Source organism: Gopherus evgoodei, chromosome 2 (genome assembly GCF_007399415.2).
Source record: "Gopherus evgoodei ecotype Sinaloan lineage chromosome 2, rGopEvg1_v1.p, whole genome shotgun sequence".
Taxonomy (NCBI): Eukaryota; Metazoa; Chordata; order Testudines; family Testudinidae; genus Gopherus; species Gopherus evgoodei.
This window is the reverse complement of record NC_044323.1, coordinates 112,792,257-112,819,977: the sequence shown is the minus strand read 5'-3', so window position 1 is coordinate 112,819,977 and position 27,721 is coordinate 112,792,257. Positions and strand designations below refer to the sequence as shown.

Sequence of the window (27,721 nt, the reverse complement as noted above, 5' to 3'; positions counted from 1 at the left end):
AGGTGTAAGTGCTGTTTTAATAATCACTGAGCTGAACACAGATCCTTTCATAGGGCAAATAATTTATCAGAACTAGCTTCCAAATAACCTAAATCATCATTTTTTTATGCGAGATGGCAAAGTTTTCTCATATATATATAATATATATATTGGATTCTGATCTTTATGTATCCTTGTCTTAATGGGGAAAAGATGGAAGCAGAAAAGGCTTGGGCAGCAATCTCAGCCCTAAGCAAAGAAAGCCCAAAGTACTTTCTTATATCTAGTTTGAGTAGCCCTTATAATATGAGGGGAGAAGAAATTCTAGTGAACAAACTATTTCTCTCATTATCCCAAACCATTTGAATTACATATTTCTGATCACATGAAGATGTAAACTTAATCTCAGTGCCTGAAAAAGCTGATTTATCAAGAGATATAGCGAATTGCTCTTTTTTGATTATAAAAAAAAAATTGATACTAAAAGGGAAGGATCAAAATCCTTTAGAAAATGTAGCAGTAAGGTAATTAAATACCTTTCAAATAGTGACAAAATACCCATGATTCTTCTTCGAGTGCTGTCCCTATGGGTGCTCCACTCTAGGTGATGGTGCGTCCCAGCGCCGTTGATCGGAGATTTTCGGTAGCAGTGCCTGGTCAAGATGCACGCACTCAGTTGGTATCTCCCGTCTCGTTGGAATCTTCTTGAGTGCGCGCACCCCCCACCCTCCTCAGTTCCTTCTCAACCATCCTCGGCCGAAGACGGAATTCGGGGCAGTGCTGCCTTCTCTTCCCTGGTCACTAAAGGAAACAGTAACAGAGAATATAGAAATAATTATTAGTTACATCCCAGTTGTTTCCCTTCCTTTAGTGTAGTTACATAGTTACTTAGTTTAAAAAAAAAATCCCTCAGGCTTGTCTCCCCTTGAGACACTCTCCTCGGCTATCTCTAATTCATAATGCCAGGAGCTTCAGGATTCAAAAGGTGTATTTCCTGTCAGGAATCCATGCTACGGACAGATGCGCACTCCTACTGTGTGAAGTGCCTCGGGGACACCTGTGAAGTGCCTCCCTTACGCGAGTCTCAAGTCAAGAGCTTGTCGCAACAGGGATCTGCGGTTCAAAATGCTGATGATGGAAAAATCCTTACAGCTGCTTTCAGAGATGGGAAAGGTTAAGCCCACTCCCACACGCTCCCCAGCCAGATCGGAACCGGTGGGCAGCGTTGCTTCACCCTCCCTGGAGCGGAGGCAAGAAGCAGAACAGTCTCACAGGAGAGACTTTAACAAGGGTAGGGGGTCTCCTGGGAGATCCCTACCCTCTGTGCTGACAGCACCAAAGGCAGGTGCCTCAGCTTTTTCTAATGCCTCAGCCGCAGCTCTGACAAAATGCAGAGGCAGGGACCCGACCTCCCGTGTCAGGAAGGTCTTTGTGGCTCCAGTCCCCTCGGCACTGCAAACGGCCGCGGGGCCGGCAGCGTGCTCCTCCTGGGCACCGCAAACAGCCGCGGTGCCAGCAGCGCGCCGTGCCTCCTGGCCACCGCAAACGGCCACGGTGCCGGCAGCGCGCCGTGCCTCCTGGCCACCGCAAACGGCCACGGTGCCAGCAGCGCGCCGTGCCTCCTGGCCACCGCAAACGGCCACGGTGCCGGCAGCGCAATCCTCCCCTGCAGGGAGAAGAACGTTGGCACCGAGCCTATCTTCCACCCGGGCACCAGTAGCAGACCCCCTGCAGGGCAACTCCAAGCAGTCTGCCGCACTACTGTCACTTGCACTTTCTCCTGCTAATGAGCTAGAGTAGCGAGCAGGCTCAGCTCAGCCCAGGGAACAAGAGGAACAGTTTCTTACTCAATGTGACCTTTCAGTGCCACCTGAGCCTCACTCTCCGCTCCTAGGTACACAGGGCTCATTTTCTGAACCGCCGCTCTCTCCACCTAACGGTGAACTTGATTTACAGCAACAAGCGGAGTTCTCCCCTCCTGCTTCTCCTCCACAGGCACCTCTGCTCAAGGACACCAGCCTCAGTTTCCCTACTTCGCCCCCCCATGGGCGACACCTGGGTTCTCCTACCCTATGCCTTGGCCTCAGTGGTACGCTTGGCAACATCCTCCTACTAGTCATCCTCCTTCTGTGCATCAATCTCCTGCTCCATCCACTTCTAAGGTGCCTGAGCCCCCTCCTGAGTATGCAAGTTACACCATATCCTTAACTCTCCATTAGTTCTGGAAGGAGCCCTCCAACCTCTGCCTCCACGGGCCATGGATGACTGTAAACAATTTCAAGAACTTTTCAGGAGGGTGGCACTCAGTCAAGATATCTAAAAGGGTGTCATCAGGAGGAAGGAGAAAACTTAGCCTCTAATTATAGAACAAGAAGCAATGGGCTTAAACTGCAGCAATGGAGATTTAGGTTGGACATTAGGAAAAAGTTCCTAACTGTCAGGGTAGTTAAACACTGGAATAAATTGCCTAGGGAGGTTGTGGAATCTCCATCTCTGGAGATATTTAAGAGTAGGTTAGATAAATGTCTATCAGGGATGGTCTAGACAGTATTTGGTCCTGCCATGAGGGCAGGGGACTGGACTCGATGACCTCTGGAGGTCCCTTCCAGTCCTAGAGTCTATGAGTCTATAAGATATCCCCTTTCAAGAGGTTCAGGAGATGCAACACAGACTCCTCAGAATCCTTCAACCGTCTGCACCCTCAAAAATCACGCTCCCTATAAATGAAGCACTGCTGGAGCCAGCTGACACTCTCTGGCAAACCCCAGCGTCTTTAGTACCAACTTGCAAAAAGGCTGAATGTAAATACTATGTCTCTGCTAAGGACGCTGACTTCCTATTTTTTTCATCTACCACCAAACTCCCTTGTCATGGATGCAGTTGCACAGAGTATGAAACAGTCACAATATTGACCCACCCCGCAAGACAAGGACCTTAGATGCCTTGACGTCTTGGGCGCAAGGTTTATGTGTCCTCCACGCTACAATTCAGAATTGCAAGCTATTCTGCTCCCCTCGCCAGTTACGACTTTGATAATTACACTAAACTTTTGAATTTGCCTCCTACATTCCAGAGGATAGGAGAGCAGACTTCAAATCAATCCTGACTGAGGGCCAACTGATTTCCAGAACGGCCCTACAGGCATCTCTAGACACGGCAGACACAGCAGCCTGTACAACTGCAACTGCTGTGGTTATGCGCAGATCCTCATGGCTCTCTGCATCTGGCATCCCCAAAGAACTGCAGACCAAAGTGGAGGATCTCCCTTTTGATAAGGACAAACTTTCTCCTACCCTTCCCTGTCCCTCTTCAGGGACCCTTCTCACGACCGCTTACTTCGCACAGAAGTGGTGCATCTTCTAAACTAGGTGCAGTGCAACCTGTGCCGACACAAAATCAAGGGACAGGTTTCTACTCCCATTACTTTCTAACTCAGAAAAAGATCGGAGGATGGAGGCCTATACTAGATCTATGCCGACTGAACAAATTCGTGAGGATACAAAGATTCAAGATGGCCACACTGGGCACAATAATGCCTGCATTGGATCAAGGGGACTGGTTCAAAGCCCTCGACCTACAGCATGCTGACTTTCATATATCAATTCATCCAGCTCACAGACGCTTCCTACGATTCACAATCGTTCATGACCATTTTCAATACAGAGTTCTTCCTTTCGGACCCGTCACAACACGGAGAGTTTTTTTCCAAGACTCTAGCCATGGTCATGGCTCACCTCTGCAAACACGGGGTCATGCTGTTCCCGTATCTGGACGATTGCCTTATCAAGAGCAACTCCTATGGCGAGACACTTCAAGCTACCCGTTTCGCCATCTCCCTCTTTCACAGCCCAGGCCTCCAAATAAACATCCAAAAATCCACTCTGACACCTAAACAACAGATCGAGTTCATCGGAGCTCATCTCGACTCAATCCAGAGCAGGGCCTCGCTCCCATATGACAGATTCCTCGCTATCACGCAGCTCAAACGCACGCTCTCCATTCGTCCCAGGACACAGGCAAGACTTTGCCTACAGCTCCTTGGTCACATGGCAGCCACCGCCTTCGTGGTTCACCACGCCAGGCTACACATGAGATGTCTCCAGGGCTGGCTCATTTCCAATTTTAAACCCAACAGACACATCTTAGGGATGCTGCTAACTCCTCCTCCCAATGTTATAGCTTCCCAGCGTTGGTAAACAAGTTCAGCAATGTTCCCCAATGCTCATGCTCACCACGGACGCTTCCCTAATCGGTTGGGGAGTGCACCTAGGGCGGCACAGGGCACAAGGCCGGTGGTCCGCATCAGAGACACACCTACACATAAATCTCTTAGAGCTCAGAGCAGTGAGGCGAGCATGCCTTCACTTTCTTCCCCTCAGAAAGAACAAATCTCTTTGGGCCTTAAAAGACAACATAGCATGCCTGTACTACATAAACAGACAAGAGATAACCCGATCACATTCCCTTTGCATGGAAGCCATTCAACTATGGAATTGGTGCATATGACATCGAATACAAATCATCACTTCCTGCCTACCAGGCTGCCACAGCACTACTGCCGACGCACTCAGCAGGCGCTTCCTGTCACAACGCGAATGGGAACTGCACCCCGCAGTACTCCAACAGCTCTTCTCCCTCTGGAGCACCTCGTCAATAGATCCTTTTGCCACAACCCAGAATCGAAAATGTTCCGTTTTGCTCCAGAGCGGGACTCGGACTGCATCCCTAGGAGATGCATTCCTCATCCCATGGAACAACTCCCTCCTGTATGCCTTCCACCAATTCCTCTGTTACACAGGGTTCTTTGGAAGATTGCGGACGGCAAGGCCTGGGTCATCCTTATTGCCCCAGCTTGGCCAAGACAGATGTGATATCCCTACCTACTCTGCATATCCTCCCGTCACCCACGGGCTTTCCCCAACAGGCCAGACCATGTTTTCCAGGACAACGGACGGATTCTTCACCCCAGCTCCAAAAGCTCCACCTCACAGCCTGGTTCCTTCATGGTTCGAAACCCATGAACTAGCCTGTTCTGAGCAAGTCCAATATGTCCTCCTGCACAGTAGGAAAGACTCCACTCATAAAACCTACCTGTGGAAGTGGAAGCCCCCTGATGCTCACATAATCACTTAGCATTCAATAACGTGACCCTCCCTAACATTCTAGACTACCTCCTGAAACTAAAACAGGAAGGACTTTCACTCAGCTCCATCAAAATGCACCTGGTGGCGCTTACCACCTTCCATGACCTATTAGACAGTTATTCATTCTTTACCCACTCCACCATAAAATGCTTTCTCACGGGCCTGCAAAATCTCTACCCTGAAATTTACCCAACAGCGGCTGCATGGAATCTTAACCTTGTTCTTCATGCTCTCATGAAACCTCCATTTGAGGCCTTGGCTACCTCCTCTCATCTCCATATGTCCATGAAGGTGGCTTTCTTAGTTGCCATAACATCAGCAGGGAGAGTTGGTGAAACGAGCGCCCTGATGGCCCACCCTCCCTACACAATCTTCTCCAAAGACAAAGTCGCTTTGAGACCACATCCTAAATTTCTTCCTAAGGTGTATCAACCTTCCACCTCAACCAACCTCTATATTTACCTACTTTCTGTCGCAAACCTTACAAGACTCTGCAAGAGGCAACCCTGGATACTCTCGACGTCAGACAAGCAATCGCCTTTTATTTTGACAGGACCAAACCATTTTGTAAGTCTCCACGACTCTTTGTTTCCATTACCGAAAGATCGAAAGGTACGGCAATCTCTAAACAACATCTATCCAAGTGGATCTCTGACTGCATCAGATCTTGTTACAATGCGCAAAATCTTCAACCGCCTGAAGGCATTAGAACTCATTCCACTCGAGCCATGTCGACATCTGTTGCCTTCCTACACAATGTTCCCATTCCTGATATCTGCAAAGTGGCTATGGGGTCATCTGAACACAAGTTTGCAAAACGCTATGCTCTCACGCAAGACACCACGGCAGACACCATAGCAGACCATACAGTACTATCTACAGTACTCACTGCTGCATCTCCAAAGTCCCACCAACCATAGCGGGTACTGCTACACATTCACCTAGAGTGGAGCACCCACAGGGACAGCACTCGAAGAAGAAGAGAAAGTTACTCACCTTGCAGTAACTGAGGTTCTTCGAGATGTATGTCCCTGTGGGTGCTCCACTCCCCGCCCTCCTCCCCTCTACTTTGGAGTACTAGTATGATTCTCCACGGTAGAGAAGGAACTGAGGAGGGCGTGGGGCGCACGCACTCAGGAAGATTCCAACGAGACGGGAGATACCAACTGAGTGCATGCGTCCCAACCAGGCACTGCTACCGAAGATCTCTGATCAACGGCGCCGGGACGCACCATCACCTAGAGTGGAGCACCCACATCTCGAAGAACCTCAGTTACTGCAAGGTGAGTAACTTTCTCTTCTGATAATAGTTATCTCCCTGAAATTTTCCAATATTTCACTTTTTAACTCTGTACTGTCTTGAAGAAACTGACACTTAAACATGATCATAACCATTCAGCAACTCACTGGCCATTTTAGAGCTGCTATTCTCTTCTCAGCAGGGAAGGGAGTTAGTTTGTGGGGTGTATCTCCTTCACTCATCTCTCAAAAAGTCCAGATAATGTTATTAGCCATAGAGAAATTGGAGAGAATCATTTTACTATATAGAGTGGGTGAGGAAAAAACATTCATGGAATTCTTAAACTATTCCAAGTAGTTTATTGACAGCTGTTTATTGGCTGTTTATTGGCTGAACCATGTAAACTGCTCTAGTAAGATAAATGTTTAGTCATGTTGGTTGAAATTTTGCAGTTCTTAATTAGTCCGCATTTAAGCAGAGCTTCCATTGACTAGAAACTGACTTAAGCAATTAATAATTTTTCATGCCAAATCTTTCACCCAAAATGTTGTTTTAATGGTATTTCTGAAGTTTCTTCAAATGTGGTATTTTTAATGCAAACCCTAATGTTTAGTGCAGAAAATCATCAGTACACTTTGAAATTTCATGTACATTATTCTAGTTTTATACAAGTGTTATAAACTTAAAACGAGGCAGTTTTGGAAAATTTAAATAATAAATATGCCACTCACCTTAAAAGAGACTACAGGATATGGATCAGTGAGAACATAGAGGACTATTGGTTCACAGTGCTAATGGGAAAAGTAGAATTGTCAAATTCAAAGTCTAGTGGGAGATTTGAAGCCTTTTTCCCAGTAGGAAGGAATTGTTTTATTTTGTGGAAACATCTAAAAGATTTTGCAAGATTTGATACACTTTTCATTTATATGGTTGCTAGGGTTTTAAATACAATCAGAATAAGAAAGAGTATTCTTCCAATGATTTCTTTCTCTACAAGCGCAGATCCAAACTGTGAACGTTTCAGGGACAATCAGATGGCATGATGAGAGAGAATGTATAAGCATTTCATTAAAAACATGCCAGAAATGATCATTTTACTTATTTTATGGGGTGTTCAAACCAACTGGCACAAAACAAAATATGATTGAATCAATGAGGAGTTAGTTATAGTGATGATAATGCCATAGCTTAATTTTCTGTGATTAGCGTTCTTCTCCCAAAGGAGAAGTTGTTCAGAAATATGTGCTCACTCATCTAATATAAGCTTCACATATATATGTTGAAACTATGTGAGAGATGATTTTTGGTTGTGGAGGTATATATGTACATATGTATAAAGGAGCTTTTAGATGTATAACCTTATTTGCAATTACTAAGAGAGAAGAAAATTTTAAGATATGTAAGTGGCTTAACCTAAATTAAAACCTAATCAGAATGCTTTAGAGAAACGAAACCAGGCTGTCTTGAGTAATTCAAAAGCAGTGCATGCACTCTATAGCAGTGTTGTTGCTAAGAAACTGTAATGTTTCAACTTGAAAAATCTTTTGAAAACAGCTTTAACTAAACTGAAGGCTAGACTCAGGAAAGCTCGCCCTTGTGTATATTAACCATACCACCCTACACCAGCTAAGCCCTCTGCATCCACCTAATGAAAGATTCATACCAGAAGAAGATATATGGTTCTGTCCTCTTTCAACATTTTTGCAGTGAGCTTTAAACAACTTTAACTTCCACTAGAGCTCTTCACTGTGGGATCTGCTGAGGGAAACTGTTGAATTGACATAATCCCAGCCTGCCTTAGTATCACCCTTTTTGGGGGGTCCTTTTCAGTTATGTTGAAGGAAAGCAGAAGGAGCTTGACTGGCTTTGCCTGCACTTAGGAGAGATCCTGCAAAAGATGGCATTCCTTTCCCGCACAGCCATCCATGGAAACCTAGGAGAGGGGGAAAAGAGGAAAAGCTGAAAAACCAATAACCAGTTACTGCGAACACCCCAGGAAAGTGGGGTGAGGTGGCGGATGGGGATGGGTCAGATGGCGAATGGGGATGGGCAGGAGGGGTGGGGAGGAGGACCTCCCCCTACCAAAACTTCCCCCTCCTGCCCGCCGATCAGCCGATGTCCCCCTCCGTGCCTACTGCCTGCCACGGATCAGATGTTTCATGGCATCAGGAGGCGCTGAAGGGGAGGGGAGAGAAGAGCAGAACTGGGTGAGAGTGAGGGCAGGGTGGGAGTGGGGCCTTGGTGGAAGGAGTGGAGTGGAGGCAGAGCCTGGACAGAGCCAGGGGTAAGCATCCTCCAGCAGATTAGAAACTCGGTGCCTATGTCCCAGACCCACACCCTCCTAGGGATGGCCATTGTCCCAAGAGACAGTAGGGGTGGCCACCATGAGGGTAAAGCTCACACCACTTTGTTTTCCAAAGTCTCTTTCTTTAAAGTCCCAAGAATGGAGTGGCATAGCCCATCCCCTCATTATTTTTCCACCAGTTAGACCTAATTTCTGACACACCAATTTTGGTTCATTAGTTTCCAGTTCCACACTTCCCTTGTTTACCAAGCATGATTTTAACACAGTCCTTGAGTTATATCAGGAGGCCTTTTTGTTTGGACATATTTAGTCTTTTTGTCTCTTTTTTTTTTTTTGCACTTTTTCCCATTAACATTTGTCTTTATTAGTTATTGTGACATTTTAGGAACTTTCACTTTTCACAGTTGAGCTCACAATTAGGGTAAATTTCTAAGTCCCAATTATAACAGGCTATCCTTAATGTACTGTTCAAAATATCCAAATATTTCACATATCTGTGGATATATCTGTGGACAAGAAGACATATTTATTGTGTGCTACATCCAGGGGTTACAGATATCTTTTGCTCTGAGCTTAGTTAAGGTTGTTACCCTTCTGCTTACAGTCCTAACCAAGTCAAGTTCCAAAAAACCCAAAGAATGGAGGGAATGGTGAACTTGTTGAGTATGTAGCTTGTTGAGCTGTTCTTCCAGACATAACCTTGGAAGGCACTGTTGATTCATGTGCCAAATACAGAGCCAATAATTAGTATAAAGGCATTGGCTTTGGTCGAAATAATACATTCCCCTACCTCTGCCCTGAGTAAAACAAGTCGGGTGTAATTTGAGAGGCTGAACATTTCGTCAAAAATGTGTTTGACACAACATCTAACTCAGTAGTATTCTTCCAGCCCGATATTTTTGCACCATGTAGTATTTGGGCACAGACTTCAGCCTTGAGAACTCTTAAGAGCTGAAGTGATTAGACTGCCCCCATGGACGTGAGTGAAGTGCAGCACTGCTTGTATAGATCTTAGAGCTTTCTTCATCTCCTTGATAGTCTGTCCCATTGGCCATTATATGTAAAATAAACACCCAAATGGGGTTATAACCTAAATGGGGGTAAAACCTGGACTATTCAATCATCCATTTATGCAACCTTGGTCTACGACCAAAGACAAAGACTTTAGTTTTCTGATAGTCTATGGTAAGTTACTCCCACTGGCAAAAAGAGCTAAAGTCCTTTAACAAAGTCTCAGTGACACAAAGGGAGCAGAACAGGGCAGAGTATCTGCCCCAGTGTATTGAATGTGGCTCCTTGATGTTGCTGAAATATGCTTGGCTCTCAGGCTGAAAAGATTTGACATTATTGTTCTAGAATCTGTAATTTGCATTCTTGAAAAAACATCCCTCATGTTTGAAGACTTTCATTTCTGATACTTCTAACCCTTCAAGTCTGTTTGACCTCTGTCATAAATGTTGTAATTAGTTTTGATAGTCACCAAATACATGTTATTTATCTCCACTCCCCCATCCCCACACCCTGGAAAAGGATCATGTGACTAAAAGTAAATATCTTGATATTTGTCATACAAATGAAAAATCAGCATCCTCTTTGAAAACTGCTCCCCAGTGTAAATCACACATTAAACGTACTTGTTCCAGCGTACTCCTGGCAAAAGCCTTTTCAGCTCATTAAAATGAGCTGCAGTGCTTTTGCTCTCCAAAACAAAGAAACTGTTACCCTAGTTCACTAATGTAGCATTCGTTTCCAGTTGCCAATCCCCACTGTAATCCCGCTAATTTATAATGCCCACTCAATCTTAATGCCTCCTAAAACTTGCAAAACTATATGCAAAGGTCAAAATGGCACATTATTAAAGTTAAAAAAATAAATCTTGTCACTAGTTATTTTGACCCATGGGAACAACACTGAGGTTTGACATTTTGATCCAGTCTTCAAGGCCGGTCTCCATTTTTGTATGTGTGTACACCCATGATTTGTAATATTAAATTGATATTATTTCAAAAGAGTGTTGTTCACTTGAAAAAAAATTACTATATATGCCTGTGAGATTTCAAAAAACGAAAATAGCACTTAAAATAACTTAGCTCAGACCACATTTTTGTAAAACAAGAATTTCACTGACTCAACAAAAACTTGGGTTGTATTTTTACAGAAACTCTGCTACTATCCCATGATCAGCAAAAATTTGATTGCTCAGTGGTCGTGGAGGTTTTTAAATCTCAGAAAGCAGGCACTGAGGATTAAAGGTGTTCAATAATGCCATTAGATGTGATGGGTCTAATTCTCTACCAGTTCATACACGGTAGTCAGTCATTGACACCTGTGTAAAGGAAATGTGAGGATCACAACTTTGGCATTCAGCACGCACTTTGCACGGGTATAAGTGACTAGGGGGTTGGACTAGATGACCTCCTGAGGTCCCTTCCAACCCTGATATTCTATTATTCTAATTACACAAGGCCATGGAGAATCAGGCCCAACATGTCAAGCTGTTCTCAGGTACAGATGCACACATTCCACAAAATAAACCAGAACAGTTATAAATAACGTTACTGAGCTCTCTGAATGTTAACGTAGGACGAGAGAGTTCGGTCACATAGATGCCCTGTTCAAATGAGAAAATGTATTAATTGTAAGCTCATGGCTTGTACTTTCTTTTTTCTTTACAGACCAAATGTCATCAGTATTGGCCTGATCCACCAGATATAATGGAGTATGGCAACTTTCGTGTCAAGTGTCAATCTGAAGATTGTACTATTGCCTATGTTTTTAGAGAAATGGTGATTACAAATATTGAGGTGAGTGCTTTTCTGTAGTGTGGCCTTTAGCTTTTGGGGGTGGGAGTTGTTTTGTTTTGGTTTTGCTGTAGTGAGAAATATAACTAAGTATTGTCAACTTGTATATATATTATAGGTATTACAAGAACCAGTGCATTTAGATTAATTTTCTTTAGGGATGACCCCAAAACCATGCAATTCTGAAGATCTTTCTAGTGAGTTACTTTAATAAAAAATAAAAAGAAATAAAAATAAATAAAAATAACTGATTATAAGACCTTGTTCTATTATTATGTTATTGTGTATTTATACAATATTATACTCATTCATGCTGCTTTACAGCCCCCAACTATAAACATTGAGGGCTAAAATATAGATTTTTTTTCTTCATAATATTTTTGCTCATTCAAAAGCGGAGGCTGGGACAATTCTTCAGTGCCACATGTCCATAGAGCAATTAGCCGAAAAAGGTGAATCCTTGTAATGTAGTTTTGAGGGAGCTTACAGAATCGTGTGAATCTTCTTCCATTAGTTTTGTTAAACTGAAAAGGCAGCTTCATAGAGTGCACAGTTGGAACACTTGCAAATTATGCAAGATTTTTGTACTCTTCAGCTGCTGCTGTTTTGTTATAATGAAAGAGGAGAAAAGAGGAAGAGTCAAATGCATGAAACACTTTTACAGATGAATTTGTACTGCAAAGTTCATATTCGGATCACATCCAAGCTTCTTGAAAGTCTGAGTTTGTTTATACAGAGGGACTTGGTTCCTCTCCACCTCTAATTTTAAGCTGCCCTATGTTTTTCTCTCTGACATCTTTACATCCTCTCTCAAAGTTCTAACCACAAAATATCTATTGTCTTCTGAAAGGTGGAAGCATTTGTGTCATTTTAAAATATCCCATAGGAATCTACCACTAACTGGCCAGTTTTTTAATTAAAGGTCAAGTATCAGAAATCATACCTTGCAAGTTAAAATACAAATATCCTACATCTCTAGCCCCTCAAGCTACATATCTGACAACTTCTCCCCTAAGTAACTACACTTCTCCAATTGCTTTGTAGAGTGTAGAATTTACTGTGTTCCTCCTGCCCCCTCCTTATTATTTTGAAAAGGTGTTGGAGGCACAGGCACACACCATATTTGCTTCTCTGTGAGAGTAGTTTGCCATTTTCCTGCCTTCATGCACACACATGCACATAGCTCGATTATCTCTGACTACCAGTGGTATGTATTGCACCCATGTCAACTTTTGGAAAAACCCAAAGCCAGATAAGTAATACAAGCAATTGGTGAGAGTTTAAATGGAGTAACAGGCTTCTGCAACCAGAGTAGGTGGTGTTGGGCATACAGGGATGAAATTTATTCTGAGATTTAAGATAGGAAAACAGATTAAGCATAGTCAAATTTGGATTTATTGACAGGAAGGGAGACATGTAAATGTGGGCATTCCGAAAAGTGAATATTTATTGTGATAAAACATTAAAAATTTGAATCAAAATCTTAGGAGACCACATCAGAAAAAGTCACAGATGTTTGAAAAGGAGAATGAAAAAGGGTAATGAAGATATTGAAGTTTGAGGAACACTGGGATATTTAACAAAGGAGCACATTGGTCCTTAGGAAAGAATAGAGCAAAATACAGAAAACTGAAGATGCTTGCAACAACAGAAGTAGTCTTGATGGACTAGTGTGCTCTTATTCTAGAGAGATCTTATGTAATGTGCTTGCTCATTGTATTTGATGTCTATGAGCTATTAAAAATGCAGCTCCTAGCACATTCAAGCCTTCATTTGTGATGAGTAATACGTTCATTATTTAAATCTAAAAACTGCTCAAAGTGCTATTGAATTTTGTGTAGCTGTCCTCAGGTGCCTCAATAATGTGTTCGTTCAGCACTCACACATATGACTCAGCCTGGAATCTTTAATGAACACCTAAGATCACACCACAGACTCCCTGGCTTGTTTTAGAATGAGTCAAAGTTTCATCTAGCCTGAGTGCTATGATTCAAATGCACTCTAGCTTCTCCGGTTAATGAGAACAAAACTAATATATGTAATCCATAATATATGTAATCACTGTTCCACCTCATCTCTTTGAGACACTGAGGGTGAACTCCTCAATGTTTTCAGAAGAGAACTATTATAACGTGTGTGGGTTTTTTTCCTTTGGGGTGGCTTCTGCATAGTCCCCCTTATGGGAATTGAGTGGCTTTGCAGAGTTTTGGCAACATTCTAGAAAGCAGTGATCAAGAGACCAATTATGCTGCTCCTTGTTGCAACAAACAATTCAGAGCTGAGGCCATAAAATGGTCATGTTTGTCTGCCTGTCCCACTTCCTTCCTTTCTAAGACCCAAAGTTGAGCTGTCGATATAAGGACCCCTTGTCTCAGCTCCTAGAGTGAATTCTGGAGAGTTCATCCCAAACTCACCTTGTTTCCAGTGTATTATAGTTAGCTAGCTGGTTAGTGTTAGTTTACATTGGTGAACATTTAGGATTTACTCTGGAACTTGGGTCCCTGGGCCTTTCGGTCATCATTGTTGAGGCCTTGCCTTCAAGGGGAGTGGATTTCATACCCTTCCATGTTCCAAGAGGGGGATGTATATACATACTATTTCTTCTGCCTGAAATAAACTCATTCTGAGGACTGCAGTGCAGTGTATAGGACTTTCATGCCTTGAGCCCACTTTGCTAGGCAATAGAGGTTCTATGTCATGTCATACATGCCTGGTCCCTAGAAATGATATTGGATCTAATATCTGCACCTATCCAGGTACAGAACAAGCCACCTATGGCATCAAAGTCAGGCAATTCAGGGAACGGAGCTGGTTGTAGCCACACAGTCCTATAATTTCAGCTCATAATGTTTGATACTATGAAAAGATGCTTGTGTGACCCCATCAGAAAAAACTTGGCGAACTTAAAATGTGACCGGAGTATGAACTCATGCAGTGATATCCTGAGTGTGAGAGCAATGTGAATGAATGAGAGCAGCATTCTTCTCATTTGAGTGTTAATGTTGAGCTTAATGATGAACATTGAAATGTCAGCATAGTTAACTATTTCACTGTTACTAAAAATATGGAAGAGAGAGGGTTGACCATATTATGAAGATTTTTCATGGTCTTTGTGAGTGGCATTTCATTTTGGCATGTTGATATATTAGAGCTTGGGGGAATATCATCGTTCATTTTTTCCAGTCTAACCTCTGGAAAACAGTCTGGTTTAAAAAGTTAAATGTAATATGGACCAAAGCCATGTTATAAAACTAGTGTTTTTCAAATCATGCCCCGTGCATATGTTGACAGCTGTATGCAAATAAAGTAGAATGAGTCAGTCACTGGAATGCATTTGCATGTGAAGATGATTGTGTTAAGAAGAGTTGCTTTTGCACGATGAGAATCAACAGGAAGTTAAGAAATTGAAGTAGTTTCTAGTACATGGCTTCCCTTAGGTATAATTAAATGAAAAAGAGCCCTTTGTACAATAGAATTTCTCAACTAATTACATTTTCATCATACAGAATGAAGTGCTTCGACAGGCAGTATAAATATAATTCATTCATAATTTCTCTAACATATCAGTATATACTATACATAACCTGTCCTGTTAACAGGAATCATAGTTAGCAAATATGCCCATGTAAGCTTATGTTCTGATTAAATCCACAAATAGACATACATTATTTAACATTTCTTCTTTCTATCAGTGTATAAGATGTATGATGACTATGAAGGGGAAAACAGATTTAGAACTGGTCAGCAGCCATATTATTTTGTATTGTAATCCCACTAAATCTCTCAAGGTCACAAGGCTTGCACTGGGTCAGTATTTGGAGGGAACACCTAGCGTGCTGCAGGTGGAAATAGTTTTGCAGGTGGCACTGTTCCACCAGTGTCAGTACTAAACCGTCATCCCAGTGCGGTGGTAGCAGATGCTGCTGCGGATACCGTCTTTTGGATGAAATGTAAGCAAAGGTCTATATTACTTAATCATTAAAGATTCTATGGCACTTTTTGCATGACGGAGGGGTGTTTAACCCTCGAGTCCAGACCAAATTTCAAATCTGGTAATTGTGTTCTGACTGTAAATTTCTTCTGCAATTTCAGCAGGTATTTCCTCCTTTCTAATCTAAACTATTGTGTAATATTGCTGTACATAGTGTTGCCGTGTGTTACTTCAGAGATGGCTGCATTTCTTTGCTGGAATTACGGTTCCCAAAGTATAAATGGTAAAACCATTTTGAAATCTTTTGGGCTGAAAGGAGCTATATATAGTAAATATGCTCTTATTAAACACCTACATTTATTTTTAAACTTTGTTCTCCAAGAATCACTTAATTTATTGTTTTTTTAATAAGAAAATATTCTGTTAGAAAATTTTGAAGTCTGTTGTACAGGATATGGAGCCTTGTGCTGCTTAGGTAAGTTTATTATGAAATACATTGTATTTATCCAATGAGCTTTAGTAAAGCTACTACAATACTGAGTGAGATATGGTGACACTACAATTGCATTTCAGACAGAGGAAGAGCACACCATCACCCATCTTCAGTATGTTGCTTGGCCTGATCATGGTGTTCCTGATGACTCCAGGGATTTTTTGGAGTTTGTCACCTGTATGAGGCCAAAGAGAGTGGAGAATGAACCGGTCCTTGTTCATTGCAGGTACTTGAAATAAAAATTCTGTTACATTGGATGGAGTCCTAGAGATTTAGTATTCCATCTGTCCTGTAGAAAGGACATTACACATTCTATGCATTATTCAATAGTATGCACCCTGCAGGGCAGCAAATTCCTTGAAATAAAAGTGAAATCGTAAGGCTATAAGCCTATTAGCCAGTGAGCACTTATCCAATGGAGATGAAAGTTACGGTATTGTATGTAAGGGGATGGGTTTCTTTACTATCCCGTTGCCTCCTTCATGATTAATCTTTCTGGTTAAATTGCTCAATTATATGACCATCCAACACCAATAACTGTTGTTTAATGTAGTAAACAACTTAATCCTTTTTAATAGGGCTGTTGATTAAAAGCAGTTAACTCAAAAAACTAATTGCGATTAATGGTAGTTTTGATCGCACTGTTAAACAACAGAATACCAATTGAAATTTATTAAATATTTGTGGATGTTTTTTCTATATTTTCAAATATATTGATTTTAATTACAACACAGAATACAAAGTGTACAGTGCTCGCTTTTTATTAGTATTTTCAATTACAAATATTTGCTCTGTAAAAATGATAAACAAAAGAAATAGTAGTTTTCAGTTCACTTCATACAAGTACTGTAGTGCAATCTCTTTATCGTGAAAGTGCAATTTACAAGTGTAGGTGTTTTTGTTACATAACTGCACTCAAAAACAAAAATGTAAAACTTTTGAGCCTACAAATCCACTCAGACCTACTTCTTGTTCAGCCAATCACTAAGACAAACAAGTTAGGTTACATTTATGGCAGTGTAAGGAGGCACCCTGGCTCCACGCCGCGCCTGAGAGGGATGAGCCAGAGCAGGTGCCTCAGTGGGCGGAGTCAGCACTGCCTGTCCCCACCCCCCCGGAAGTCAAGGGGCGGGACAGGAAGTATAAAAGCCTGGCCCCAGCGCTCAGTTGGAGGCAGGCTGCCGGAGATGACAGACGCTGGTGCCCGGGCTCCCGCCGGGCCCAGCCTGCCCTGCGCCCACTATCCAGAGGAGCGCTGGCCGGACCTGCCCCGCGCCAACTATCCAGAGGAGCGCTGGCCGGACCTGCCCCGCACCCAATATCCAGAGGAGCGCTGGCTGGACTTGCCTCAGACCCGGTACCCGGAGGAACGTCGGCCTGACCTGCCGTGTGCCCGATACCCCGAGGAGTGGCCTGAGCTTCCCCACGACCGGTACCCGGAGGAGCCCATGGTCTGGGACCCCCCAGATGACGCTGGCAAGGACCAGGTACCCAGAGAGGGGGAGGTTGGAAGTAGCCCGGGGATAGCCGACCCTGGTTTGGCTCCTGAAGAGCCCAAACCCATGTCAGTGTGTTGCGGCCAGGATCCCCACTGACCGCAGCGGGTCTTGACCGCTGCTAGGGCCCCGGGCTGGAACGCAGTGGAGTGGGAGGGCCTGCGTTCCCCTTGCCACCCGTAACCAGGTGGCAGACTCCCCCTCTTCCCGTCTATTGCCCCTGCTCTGCCCTGATCCAGAGGGCCAGAGCTAACTAGACTTGTGTTTGGTGCCCCGCCCGAACCAAGGGCTGGGCCCCTTTGACTCTGCCACTGCTCTGCCCTGATCCAGAGGGCCAGAGCTAACTAGACTTGTGTTTGGTGCCCTGCCCGAACCAAGGGCTGGGCCCCTTTGACTCTGCCACTGCTCTGCCCTGATCCAGAGGGCCAGAGCTAACTAGACTTGTGTTTGGTGCCCCACCTGAACCAAGGGCTGGGCCCCTTTGACTTTGCCACTGCTCTGCCCTGACCCAAAGGGCCAGGGCTAACTAGAACTTTTACTGCCCCGCCCTGCCAAGGGCCTGGGCTGATACTGTGTTTGCTCAGCCCCTGCTAGAGGCCTGAGCTTGAACTGCTACTGCCCCGCCCTGCCCAAGGGCTGGGGCTTATTTACTTTGAGAGCCCCGACCCCGGCCAGAGGGCCGGGGCTCTACCTTGTTTGCAGACACTATACCCCCCTCAGCACCTGCAGAGGGGCTAAGCCTACCCGGACTGCGGCGTGCTAGGAGGCGCCCTGGCTCCCCGCAGCGCCTGAGAGGGACGAGCCCCGACACGACCGGCTTGCAGGCAGATAATGCTGCCCACTTTTATTTACAATGTCACCTGAAAATGAGAACAGGCATTTGCATGGCGCTTTTGTAACCGGCATTGCAAAGTATTTACATGCCAGATATGCTAACCATTTGTATGCCCTTCATGCTTCAGCCACCATTCCAGAGGACGTGCTTCCATGCTGACACTTGTTGGAAAAAAAAAAATGTTAACTAAACTTGTGACTGAACTCCTTGGGGAGAGAATTGTATGTCTCCTGTTTTGTTTTACCCACATTCTGCCACATATTCCGTGTTATAGTCGTCTTGGATGATGACCTAGCACATCTTGTTCATTTTAAGAACACTTTCGCTGCAGATTTGACAAAAAGCAAAAAAGGTACTAATATGAGACTTCTAAAGAGAGCTACAGCATTCGACCCAAAGTTCAAAAATCTAAAGTGCCTTCCAAAATCTGAGAGGAACAAGGTGTGGAGCATTCTTTCAGAAGTCTTAGAAGAGCAACACTGTGACGCAGAAACTACAGAACCCAAACCACCAAAAGAGAAAACCTTCTGCTGGTGGCATCTGACTCATGATGATGAAAATATGAAATATTTGAAATATGATGAAAATGACCATGCTTTGGATTGTTATCGAGCAGAACCTTTCGTCAGCATGGATCCATGTGCTCTGGAATGGTAGCTGAAGCATGAAGGGACATATGAATATTTAGCGCATCTAGCACGTAAATATCTTGTGACATGAACTACAACAATGCCATGCAAATGACTATTCTCATTTTCAGGTGACATTGTAAACAAGGCAGCAGCATTATCTTCTGCAAATGTAAACAGACTTGTTTGTCTGAGCAATTGGCTGAACAAGGACTGAGTGGACTTGTAGCTCTAAAGTTTGACATTGTTTTGTTTTATTAAGGTTGATTTTAAATCCAATCTAAAAAATATATATCATTTTTAAAAATCATAACAGTTTTAAAGTAATTTACTTAAACTTATGGATTTTTTTCTAGAATTTTTATTTATGTAAAAATGCTGTTTTCTTACAGTTGTATAAAGAAAATATTGCTTATATTGTCCTAAAAATATACATTGTGTTCTATTCTTACTTTTAAGCTGTGTTGCTTTTATTCCCAAAGGTATGTAGAGTGTTTTAATGTTACTCTGTGATATGTATTCAGGGCATGGCAAAAGCCTATTAATTTTATGTGGGGGGATTCTGTTACATTTTGTAGTGCTGGAATAGGCCGCACTGGTGTATTGGTCACTATGGAAACAGCCATGTGCTTAATTGAAAGAAACCAACCTGTTTATCCACTGGATATTGTACGAAAAATGCGAGACCAGCGAGCTATGATGGTGCAAACATCAGTAAGTTAAGGAGAGGGCATTGTGCCTGCTCTTTGTTTCATTATTAACAAAGAGAAACATGGGTGGTTCATATAAAGTTGATTTAGTTGTCTGCATGATTTTCAATTATTTTTATATTGCATAAGCTGAAAACATAAATTAACCTGATCAGAAAGGACAGCCCTGCTTGTGAGCTGTGTATTTCAATTTTTTGTATATGTTTAAACTGATTTCCTGTCTTGCCCTTTAAAGACACATCGATTTTTATAACTAGCAAGTAGTAAAATAGAGTGAACTTTGAGTCAGATTTATATAAATCTCTTATACAAGATGATATATACAAACATTTAAAATATAATTTAGTTTGTAAATGTCATCCTTAGAGAACCTTTCATAAACTAAAAAGAAAAGGAAGATTTTCAGGTGTGGCTTAAAACGAAAAGTGACTATGTGGTGGGTATCTGCAGCACGTCAGATGAAGACACTGTGCCGATGGAAGAGAGCTCTCCCATCAGCATAATAAAACCCCTTCCATGAGAGGCAGTAGCTATGTCAGTGAGAGAAGTTCTGTCCACACTAGCGCTTATGCTGGAGTAATTTATGTCACTCAGGGTTATTTGTTCACACCCCTGAGTGACAGTTTTGAAGAGTCAAGGGCAAGAATCAGAAGGAGGCCTAGGTTGGAGGGAGAGGGGAAAGAGTAAGCAGCAGAGAGTTTTGAAAATCAAGAAGCAGTTTTGAATGGGCTTTAGAAATGAATAGATTGCCAGTGAAAATATTAAGAGTGGAGGAGTATCAGGGTGCGTGGACTCACCGACTCACCCCTGTGGCTCCTCCTGCTGGTCGTCTCAGGAAATTAGCTCTTTCCAGCGCAGAGCACTCTCTGCAGGCGAGTATCCCGCTGCTGCTGGCCCCCGTGTCCCTCCCAGGACCCTGGTGCCCTTTTACCTGCGGTGCTGCCCCTCCAGGCAATACCCCACAGATCTGGGTCTCCCCTTCCCAGGGAACCCCCACCCTTTACCCACACCTTGTCTCAACCTATGGGCTACTGCCAGTCACCATCTAGCCCCCTTTCACTGGGGCGACTGCAGTCCGTATAAGCCAGTCATCATAGGCAAGGGAGGTTTTGACCTGCTGCCTTTCCCTGCAACCCAGTACCTCCAGGGGCCTTGTACAAGGCCCTGCAACCTGGGGAGTTGCTGGCCCAGAGCTCCCCAGCTCCTCTGGCCTTTTCCCCAGCCCTGCTTCACTCTAGTACCCTTTAGCACTCAGGCAGCTAGGTCTATCTCCCTCGTGAGCTAGAGGGAGACTGCTTGCCCCTGGCCCACTGCCCTCTTAGAAGGGCCAGCTGGGCCCTTATTAAGCCAGCTACAGCTGTGGCTGGTTTCCCAGTCAGCCCAGCTTTCACAGCTGCAGCCCTCTCCAGGACTGCTTTTACCACTGGAGCCCTCCCCAGGGCTGCTTGTACCCTTCCAGGGCCAGAGCGGGGTGATCACCCCACTACAAGTAGCATAGGTCCCACTTTCTTGAACAAGGGAGTAGATTAATTATTGGTGACAAGATCTGGCTGTCAGGTGGATTGAGAACAATGTGCTTGTTTCCAAGGCAGTATCTTCAACTAAAGTGGAGTAAAGGGATTTAAACTCACAAATGTGACTGTTGAATTTGGCACTTTGTATCTCTTGAAACTTCAGAAGGAATGACATAGAAAATGCCTCACAGTTCTCATTCAAGCAAAAGAAAGAGGAAGCTAACTGAGGAAGAGGTGTAAATTCTACTTAGTAATGAGTTAATGACCTTAAGAGTAGGCTGTGTGATTCACCAGAGTAATTATTCTGTTGGATCCAAAAAACTGTGTTAAAAGAATGTTAAGATTACAAAAGCAAGCCTTCAAAAATTAGGAAATGCGAGGATTAAGTTTGCCTTTGCAACCTTAATCCTGGTCCTTTGGGCATATTCATTATGATAGTCTTTAATTACATGATTACATACTATTTTTTTCCATAGGATACCTGCCTCATGCAGTGAACACTTTCTTTTATCCTTCTCGTTCCACGCATGGTCCCAAGCCTTACTGGTGGCACACTATCCAAGCGCTGCTTTGAATACAAAATTATTAATTTCCTTGTTTGCATTTTTGTGGCACTCATCTGAGTGTTTCAGAAGTAGTAATGTATTTATTTTTGCAACACCTTTGTGAGATTAGATGCTGATAGTAATCCCATTTGACAGATTGGGAACTAAAGTACAAAGAGATGAAAAGCCAGAATTATTGTATTCATTAATTTTAAGTATCTGTTTGAAAAAAAGAAAAGTCACAAGTGCTTTCTCTCTCTTGAGGATTAAATAAAAGTTTTATTTGACCTTTCCTGAGGTAGGAAGGACATGCCCAAAACATTTCAAGTCAGTAAATCAGGTTTCCCAAATTGGGTCTTCAGCCTGGAGTCCTCTGAGGTTTAGCCCCAGTGCAAGAAATTTGGGGCTAGATGTGTAAAAGGATCTAGGTGTGTAACTGCCACTTTAGGTGCCTGGATCCCACAATCAGGCCCCATTGGGGATTACAAAACCCCAACTCAGTTGCTGCTAAACCCTATAGGTGCCTAAAATTGCTGGTGCCTAAATTTTTGCAGTGAAAGTTCCTTAAGTCCATATATCCCTGCCCCTGCGCATGCACACTGCAACATATCCAGACACCAAAGCCACAGTGAGATGCACAGATCAGGGGAAGACAGGAGTTCTTTCACCTAATGCCTGCAAGGCCCAACCTAGTAAGTGTACTTAGAGGTTGCCTCCCGAATGGGGCACTCATAGGCAATCTCACACAAAAGGAGACAGCTGGGAGGAGAGGAGGAGGAGGATCTCTGTTGTAACTTTTAGCCCAGTGGCTAAAATATTCATCTGGGCTGTGGGAGACCCTGGTTCAAGTCCCCCCTCTACCTGAGGGAGACAACAAGGGATTTGAACTAGTGTCTGCCACCTCCCAGGTGAATACCCTAACCATTGGGATCTGGGATATTTTATTGTGTCTTCTTCAATCTCTCTGGTTGAAGCTGTTCTACTGTGATAATTTAAAAAGTCATAGGGCCGGGAGAGAGAGAAAACAAGCATGAAAATGACTCTGCAGTCTGGTAGTTACTCACCTTGGAGTTTGGGAGACTCAAGATTCGGTCTCCTTGCTCCAGTGACATTTTTTTACTGTATCTACGGTGGAATGGTTTCAAGAAGAGAAACTGAGGGAGCCCCACATCAGAATATTGTCAAAGCACTTTGAATTTGTATAGCACTCTGTGTTAAAAGCAGATAGTGAAGCAAAAGAGAATTACAGTTTGGCTACAGCAGACTGGTCACAAAAAGAGGGAAGGTATAGGTGAAAATATTCAGAAATGAGTAACTTTCTTGAGATAATGATTATTTAATTGTTTTAAGACTTTAGGGAGAGATTTAGCAAGTAGGATTGTTAGGCTGCTTCATAACAGGGAATTGTTAGCTGGATGACAGGCCAGTGGATTTCCTCTAATCCTACTCTACTATATAACCCCTGAAAAAGAAAAAGTTGTTATGCTGACTCAGCTTATTAAAAACTTGAGGTTTCATGGTGATGAACGTAGAAGGGGTAGCAATACATTAAAGAAAATGAAGAAGTCTTAAAATCATGTTTGACAATCACTGCTATGCCTACATTCACCATTTGTTTAAAAAAGCTAACCTGGGGAATGTTTCAGTGGAGGGCATGAGAACACAGTTGAGTGAGCAATCAGAATACAAGCAATGGCAATTAGAATGGCAAGGAAAACAAGTAGTCACTGTCTGCATCATAGGAATCAATGATGAAACATCCAATCTTATTTCCAAATAAGTTGCTTACACAATGGAGTTAACAGAAGTAATAAATCAGGGTGTTAAATATCACAGTTGACTTGTGCAGGCAGCAGTGAAATATGCAAATGACTAACAATGAAGGAAAAGTCAAAGTAATTAACAAATATAAACAGAACAACAAACATCACAGTCATAAGAACAAATTAATATTTGAGATGGGAGTAGTTGACTGGGAGCAGAGGTGGATGACATGAAAATTGAGCTGCAAAAAATTAACTTACATCTCCAAGATTTCCTGTAAATTTTAGCCAATTTAGTAAAGCGCAGGAAAAAAGTTACTCATCAGGTAATGCACTATGATAACATATTGAAAACTGAGGACTAAATGCAACTTCAGGACCTTCACTCCTCAGGCTGGATGGGGCTGAGAGCAATGCTAAACCTTGAAGTTTTTTATGGGGGGGAGGGATTAATCTAAGCTACTGCCAAACACTCCATTGCAATCAACATGAGAATGTAGGGCAGATGGCTAAAAAAAGATTGGGACTCAAAATGAAGGAGTTAATGCATACTCACATTTCTGGGACCTAAAGCTCTTTGGGCATATCACACTTGAGTTGCTGGGGAGAGTTCATATTTTGGATACGAAGCCCCTTCTGAGAAAGAAAAAATATGTGTAACTTGGTCTCACTTTCTAGAGCTGCTATAAATCTCTCCTGAATTTTTATTGTGATCCCATATTCTACAGCTTTTATATTAGCCCTAAATATTTGCTTCAGGCCAAGTATGTTTTGAAACTTATATGGCTCCAATTGTCAACAACAGGACATGACATTCCCAGCCCAGAAAGGGACTCAAATATTTTTAACGAATGGTTATGGAAAAAAATAGAAATGTGTTTAATAGTCTACTTCTTAGATGCTCTTTAAGAGGAAAAATACTCTAATCTCATTTGTAAAGTACTTCATTATAAAAACATTCCAAAGTGCTGTAAGATTATAAATGAGCTCAAAATGTTGGGGGTGATGAGGTAAAAGGAGAGTGGCTGTCATAGTTCAGGGTTCTCTCCCAAAAGTTTGTACCCTGCCTGTACAAAACTGAACTAAATCAATTTCAACTTGTGCAGCAGTGTTGACATAGTTTGGAAGATAAAACGCTTTGTTTAAGCATTTTAAATGAAAGACATGAAGTACATCGCTGCCTTCCATTTGTTAAATTAAGAGACTGTTTAATGCATTTCCCTTATTGTAGTTTGCATGCTTTGAGGACTCAAGTAATGTGTATATTAAAGGGATGGATAAATTGTTATCTTTTAAATGATCAATTAACATCAGTACAAATTACACCATAGATAAAATATATGAAAGAAAGTAATTGAAACAAATTAGCTTCCATTTAAATAGGCATGTGGGCTAAGGAATCAGATGCATAAATTTAGACTTTCCTTCTGGCTAAACCTTGCCTCTTGGATGTTTGTACATTGCACCCATTAAAGTTACCAGGAGACTCATGCTTGTGTCTGAGGTCAAAATTTGCACCATACAACATTTGGCATTTACTCGAGTGTAAATTCTGCATACATCTCCACTGAGTGTAGCTGTAATATTTTTATTTTTTCTATCTGTCTTCGTATTTGTCCTCTTCTCCTGCCCATGTTTCAGTGCCAGAGGTGGCAGTAAAGCTGAAGGTAGTTTACTGTGTTTAGTTAGTATTCATTAGTATACTATAATCAATAGCTTATAACTGATGTGACTGATCATAAATATTTTTACTCATTCTTTTTTTCGTTACACAGAGTCAGTACAAGTTCGTGTGTGAAGCTATTCTTCGTGTTTACAAAGAAGGATTAGTTCGACCACTGGATTCCAGTTAGTACAGCTGTGAAAGGATTAATTTAATCTTCTAAGAACACCGGTTGTCATAAAGCCAGGGTCTCATTTCTGTAGGTGACTAGAGAACTCATCAAAAGCCCATGGGAAGTCAGATGAGCACATTTGAGCTGTGGCACTTTAAATTTCCATAGACGATTACTAAATCTTCTACAGTATATAGAAGACATGTATATATGTATATGAGAGCAGTTGTGCATAATATACATTATATACATACTGAAAAGAAATGATCAAGGAAACTTTTAGTACATAACCTGCATCTTTTACTGCTGTAAAAACAAGTTTTCCTCTAGAATTTACTTTAACCCTAGTGTTTACCATTCTAAAATACAAAAGGAAAACCAGCAGTATTAATAAAAAAAAAAAAAAAAAAAAGTGGCCCAGTTAATGAGGTATTGAGTGTCTTCATCTCCTGTTGAAGTCCATGGGAGTTGAATGCTAAACACCTTGCAAGATTCGGACCAAAATATTGATATACAAAGTAGAGTTGGTCATATTATTTGGTTCCTGAAGGTTTGTCAAACAATTTACATAAATAGAATGCCAAGGGCTAAACCCTAAACATGTCCATTAAGAGCCGGAGCAATTAATGAATGAACTCCCATCAACCTGTTTGCAAATATGCCAGTTATACTAATTTATATTAATAAATCAAACATAGCCTACCTGACACGCAAACTAATGCTGCTTTGCAGGTTTTATTGAGATCTTCCACAGCTTGAATTTTCCATTTTCTTGACCTTTCAGTAGTTTACCTATTTCCCGTTCTCTCTTCTGCTCTACTCCTTTACCCTAATATGGTACTTATTTAATTTCACTATGTTTTCTTGTGGTTTTTCTCTTTATAGACTGAAAACATTTAAACTAAAGGTTTAAGTCTCATTTATCTTTGTTTCCCAGTGTGTTTATTAGTTCTCACATGCAGGAGTGGACTGATATTGCACACCAACTGCTGAATGGCTTACTATAAATGCAAACTGGCCCAATTCAGTGTCAGAAAAAATGTACTACTGAACCTATTAAACATGTTGCTGCTAATTCAAGGTGTAAAACTTGCAAGGACACAGAGGCTACTAGTGTTCAGATGATAAAACATTGACTTCATTGCCATTCAGTAGAAATCTTATTCTAATTCAGTGGAATGCAGTAGTGTGAGGTGCCTCTTTCATGTTTCTTTCCTTTGTGTAAATGAAATTAAGTTCATATGAAGACTTCTACATAAAGAGAGAGAATTTGTGCATTGCTAAATAATTCACCCTAAGGTACCATGGTCTCAGTTTCATTTCAAAGGGGAGAATTGGACTTTCTGAACAATATAACCACAATTGTATGACATTAATTTATTCTGAATACACTTTTTGATTGTCCTAGATAATTCTGCATTTGTGAATAGTGTGTTAATTTTTAAAAAAATGTTCTATGAGATTGTATATAATTCTGTTATTTAAACATTCGTTCTAAATAAGGGAAGTTGTCTAAAATGTATATTGGGCTTGTAAACCAGATGTTTATGTGTGTAAAAAAAAAAAAAAAAAAAAAAAATCTAATTTTCTCCTAATATATATATATATACACACACACACATATGCATTTTAGAACTATAATTTGTATTATGAATGGTATCATTTGTATTTGACAACAGATTATTTTATGGAAACTACTACACTTGGATATGCCGCAATCTTTGATGACATCCAAGAGACTTTTTTTTCAGAAGAAGATGGTTTGAAAGCAGGTGTAGTTCATTCTAGATCACTCACCCTTCTGTTGTGCTGATTGGTCCCTTCTTGGAGATTACATCATTAGTCGTAGTTGCTGGGGGAGAGGTTTTTGGTACTTTTCTTTAGTCAAGACGTTCATGCTAGTCAGAACAAATAGGGTTATATGGCAGCCTAACTAATGTGTATTGGTTGAAGAGTGAGTAGTTTTTGATATTCTTTCAAAAATGCTATTCAAGATTTAGCTTGAATTGGTGCTTGTCATATACTGAACCACTATTATCTGGTGGATTAGGCATGGACTAGAATTCAAGAGAGTGGTTCTAGCCCAGATTTTGATACTATTTTGCTTTGACTGTGGCAAGTCATTTAACCTCTCTGTGCCTCGGTTACTCCATATATAAAATGGGGCTGCTCGTGCTTATTATCTTTGTAAAGCATTTTTGAAAAAACACATGAAAAAGTGCTATATATGTGTGAATTATCTATTATTATTATTATCCTTATAATACAAAACTTTTAGGAATTAAAAATTGTTGCTGCTGCTATACTGGAAATTTGGCAACTGCAGAAGGCTCAAAGCACTAACGGAGCCATATCTCCCATCTGATTCACTGTCAGGAGGTTTTCTTTTATGTCTTTAGTCCCCTTTGCATCCGATCAGCACTTTCAGAAGTAGCACTGTCTCCTCCCCCACCCCCAGCCTCCAGGTCCTTGAGAAGAAGTGCTGCTTACAATTCATCTAA

The 27,721-nt window shown here is 42.0% G+C and overlaps 1 protein-coding gene across 3 annotated transcripts in view; it reads left to right on the top strand.

Annotated features, from left to right (window-relative positions):
• The window catches only part of PTPN3 (protein tyrosine phosphatase non-receptor type 3), a 372,274-nt gene extending 345,547 nt beyond the window's left edge, over window positions 1–26,727 (top strand). For all 3 annotated transcript variants that reach the window (XM_030551500.1, XM_030551501.1, XM_030551499.1), the window contains 4 exons: window positions 11,344–11,472; window positions 15,974–16,119; window positions 19,432–19,567; window positions 25,161–26,727. In XM_030551500.1, coding sequence (XP_030407360.1) covers window positions 11,344–11,472; window positions 15,974–16,119; window positions 19,432–19,567; window positions 25,161–25,238 — 489 coding nt within the window. In that variant the 3' untranslated portion in view covers window positions 25,239–26,727. The remainder of the gene's footprint in view (window positions 1–11,343; window positions 11,473–15,973; window positions 16,120–19,431; window positions 19,568–25,160) is intronic.
• Window positions 26,728–27,721: the final 994 nt, after the last annotated feature.